The sequence below is a fragment of the Mytilus trossulus genome, chromosome 10 (assembly GCF_036588685.1).
Source record: "Mytilus trossulus isolate FHL-02 chromosome 10, PNRI_Mtr1.1.1.hap1, whole genome shotgun sequence".
NCBI classification, from domain to species: domain Eukaryota; kingdom Metazoa; phylum Mollusca; class Bivalvia; order Mytilida; family Mytilidae; genus Mytilus; species Mytilus trossulus.
In genome coordinates, this window is record NC_086382.1 from 4,966,416 (window position 1) to 4,970,355 (window position 3,940).

General features: G+C 36.6%; 1 protein-coding gene across 1 annotated transcript; it reads left to right on the forward strand.

Annotated features, from left to right (window-relative positions):
- The first annotated feature begins 435 nt into the window (after positions 1–435).
- On the forward strand, positions 436–2,702 carry LOC134686747 (headcase protein-like). Its single transcript, XM_063546471.1, has one exon. The coding sequence runs from the start codon at positions 583–585 to the stop codon at positions 2,044–2,046; it is 1,464 nt and encodes a 487-aa protein (XP_063402541.1). The 5' UTR covers positions 436–582; the 3' UTR covers positions 2,047–2,702.
- The last annotated feature ends 1,238 nt before the right edge of the window (positions 2,703–3,940 follow it).

Here is a 3,940-nt window from a genome sequence, read left to right on the forward strand (position 1 = left end):
TGATGTTTATCAATAAAATATGAAGAAGCCTTTGTTAAAGTGCGTAACCTCAGCAAGCTGTTTACAAATATATTTTTTTAAGTTGCATGCCTCCGCGCACAATCGATTTACTTTCTATTTTATTTTTTCCCCAATATTGCATTTATTTCTCCAAGCCTAACCCAGATTCATTCTAAATTAAAATTATACTATGAACGTTACTATTGATAGCAAAGATGTTTAAATATAAAATTGTTATTGAAAAATACCGGCTAAGATTACAAACGGCCTCGACCTATTTATGACAAACGCGTAGAAATAAAAATACACCATTAATGCTTGTACTTCTAACAAAATAATCAATCTTGCGTCTAAGGTCATAGATTATTCATTCAACCAATCATAATTCCTGACCGTATTTCTAACCAATCATAACCATTGTTCTAAACGAAAGTAGGCAGTTCCACATTATTGTCAACAATAATAAACTGGATGTAATAGCCGGCATTACTTTTAGCACGTTTAAAACTAACCGGTAAATACAGAGTATACTGTGACTATATTTAGTGATTGAACATTTGAATTGTGTGGATTTGTAGGAATATGCCGCACCGCAAACACCAAAAGGTGCAGTTGCAGAATGTTGTTAAAAAAGATGTGGAAAATAACAATGTACAAGCCGCCGCAGAAACGAGGGCGCCTGTTGTTGAAGTGAATGACAACAGAGCTGGTCCCAAACTTGTCAAATGTTGTGTACCTCTAACCTGCACTTCACCTGAGGATTTGATTAATCCAAAAGAGCCTGAAAAGTCTGTGAAAGTGTTCTGCAACAATGAAGCATGCGACTTTAGTAAGTGGATGCACAAGGATTGTTTCGAGGAATGGGAAGAAACGGTTCTGTCTTATCTACGCTCATGTGGACGCGCTAGAAGCTGGAGCGAAAAACAACGCTTGCAAAATTTGTGGACAAAGAAAGGCTACGACCTAGCATTCAAGGCTTGCGATTGTAAATGTGGCAGAGGACATATACGGAAGGATCTGGATTATTTCCCAAAACCACAAGTTGCTGTTGTCGACAACAAAAACAAAAAGAAACCGAAGAAGAAGAACGATAAACCGGCTCCTGTGGTGAGTAATGGGAAAGGGGGTCATGCTTCTACCTCTATACCCCACAACAACAACCACATTCACAGTGCACCTATCAACACAACAAACGTAAACAACAACAATAACAACACGTCTTACAACAATCATCATGTCAGCAACACGAACCATATATTTTCTACACAGCGTTCGCGCACTGACAGCGTCAGTAGCAGTGGCAGCCTACCGCGTTCTTCTGGTTCTATTGGATCCTCGTCGTCACCGACGCCGTCATCTCCTATTGTTAACGGAAACATGAACCCACCAGCTTTCCCGAAAAGCCCGAAAACCATAGATGTCCACTCGTTTAACGCAAACACTTCATTTCGACGCCGCCAAGATCTATCAGCCTTCACCTTTCTACCAAGGCATAAACAGAATCCATACCATATCAAGATGGACGATGATGGTACGGATGATACAAGGAACTTTATACTCTCTCACTTGACATCGTACAAGGTTTGCTCGCTGAGCTGTGTTATATGTAAGAGCGGGTTACCAGTTTTTGATAGGTACCCTATGATTGACGGAACATTCTTCTTGTCACCTCAGGCTTACGGCGATGGAGTAGTACAAGTCATCTCCGATGGTCGTCTGCAGTTTATCAACGCCGTCTGCGTACAGTGCCTTGAAAAGGGATCAGATATTCGGTGTGCATCATGCAAATGCCCATGGGACGGGAGCGCACTACAACTTGGAACTATGTATACTTACGATATATTTGCTGCTACACCGTGCTGTCAGAAGCGGCTAACATGCAAGCAGTGTCGTCGAGCAGTTGTAGATGTCAACACTGGTCTGACATTTTATAGTCAATACAGTAGGATGATTGCGTGTCCTTACTGCAAGGCGTACGACTTTCATTTTATACGACCGCTTAATGAAGCCTTCAATGTTAGAGCAAAACAGAGTATATGGAACTAAACTGCTTAGAACTTTTATTCTGTTAATACTCCGCGCGTATATATAAATATATTTGCCTTTTACTTGTTTTATATATAACTTTAGCAATTTACCGTTTTACTTGAACTTTTTACACTGTTGTGTCATAATTTGTTTTCGCAGATGGATCGACAAGTCTCGTTGAATGGATGGGATTGTTTCTTTATATCTGGAAGAACCAGTTTATGGACCATTTTGACTATGTTACGCTACATTGTGGATTTTTGGTGCAGACATTTTTTTACCAGAGACGTTCTCATATACGACATTGTGGTATTTTTTGTGTAAACTTTTTTAGAGATTTAATCTCGTTTCCTCGCTGAGTTTGTATTCATCATTTGTTAATGAACTATTCAATGTCTTAGTTTGAAGAAGCAGAACAAAATAAAATTCCGATTTGGTCTATAAACTTACAGGAAATATTTCAAATACCGAGACGTTTAGTTTTGAGTGACATTTTAAATTTAAAAACAATACTTTTTGCGTGACACTGGAATATTTTAATGAATTCAAGACATTCAATATGCAAAGACATGTTACGTGTAGAAAGTGCTAAGAACGTTTTCTGCTTCATTTAAGACTAAAGAAATGGCATTTCTTACATATATGTTTATTTTTGGAATAAATATTTAATTATTTATTGGAATTGATATGTAGCTTGTGCTTATTTCACGCTCTGTGGATTGTATATCTAGTTCAGTATTTCTGAAAGAGCATTGTGTACAGGATAACCGGATTTTGACAAAAGTCGTATAACTTTTATTTATAAATTGTCACTATATATCCCCTAATCATGCTAATGATTTCCTTGGAGCGTGGTATTGGTTTTTTTTCATAAAAAATCAACAAAGGATTCATATAATTTTATATGAGAGCAGGCTAAAACACATCGGGAGTACTAACTTGTAAAGGTTTTTGTACGTTTCCACTCTCTTTCTATCCGTCCACATGAACATAAACAGACACAAAAACACACACACAACTGAGTAGTTTGTATATTGTAAAATAACTTGAAATTTAATTCACCAGAAGTCAGAGGAGGCTTCTTTTATGAAGCTTCGTATATGATAATTGCAGACTTCTTACAAGACTCACTTCAAAACTGGCTTGTCAGATTTCCCCCCTTTTTTCAAAATTCTTGATCCGCACCTGATCGCAGAGCATTTCTTGAATGTTCCAGGGAAAGTTGATGGTATAATGAAAACATTTTTTTTTTTTTTTACAAATTTAAGTATTTGCATCAAATCAAAATGTACAACAGTGACAGCAAAACAAACATACGGAGGCGGATTTAGACGGTGGCTGGGGGGAGGGGTATTATATTTATGGTTTATTTTTTCCAAGACAAATGAGTTGTGTAGTTCAGAATTGAACTCTAAGAGTATGATGTCAAATATATGCTGTCGGTTTGACGTAAAACGAGAATGCATCATCTCTGAAATAACATGTATGAATAAACCGGAATTACAAAAAATGGAATGGAAACATGAAAATACAATATTGGGTTAGTTGCTTCTAAAAAGCCAAAGGCACATGTATGTAGATAAAAGCGCATATTTTTTACTGTATATATACGCAAGTGAAGATTACAACAATAACATAAATATTTTCGATGAGTGAAGGTCATATTTTCTTTTCGGCTGGCTGATGATCAAATCCCATAAAACGATTAAGAAAAGGCAAACGTTGGATTAAAAATCGTTTTCAAGTTGATAGGAATTTGTATCAGCAATAACCAGTTTAATACATTAGCCCAACTTTTCAAAATTCCATGTCTACCGTAAAGTAACAAAAAGCTTATTTTATTAGAATATTTTGTGATATTAGTCTCGAAGAGCAACTTCAAATGAAATTAAAACCAAAAAGGCGAATTAGA

Bases quoted from the DNA above. Each gene is read 5' to 3' on its own strand.
- LOC134686747 (XM_063546471.1), top strand. From the start codon at position 583: ATGCCGCACCGCAAACACCAAAAGGTGCAGTTGCAGAATGTTGTTAAA.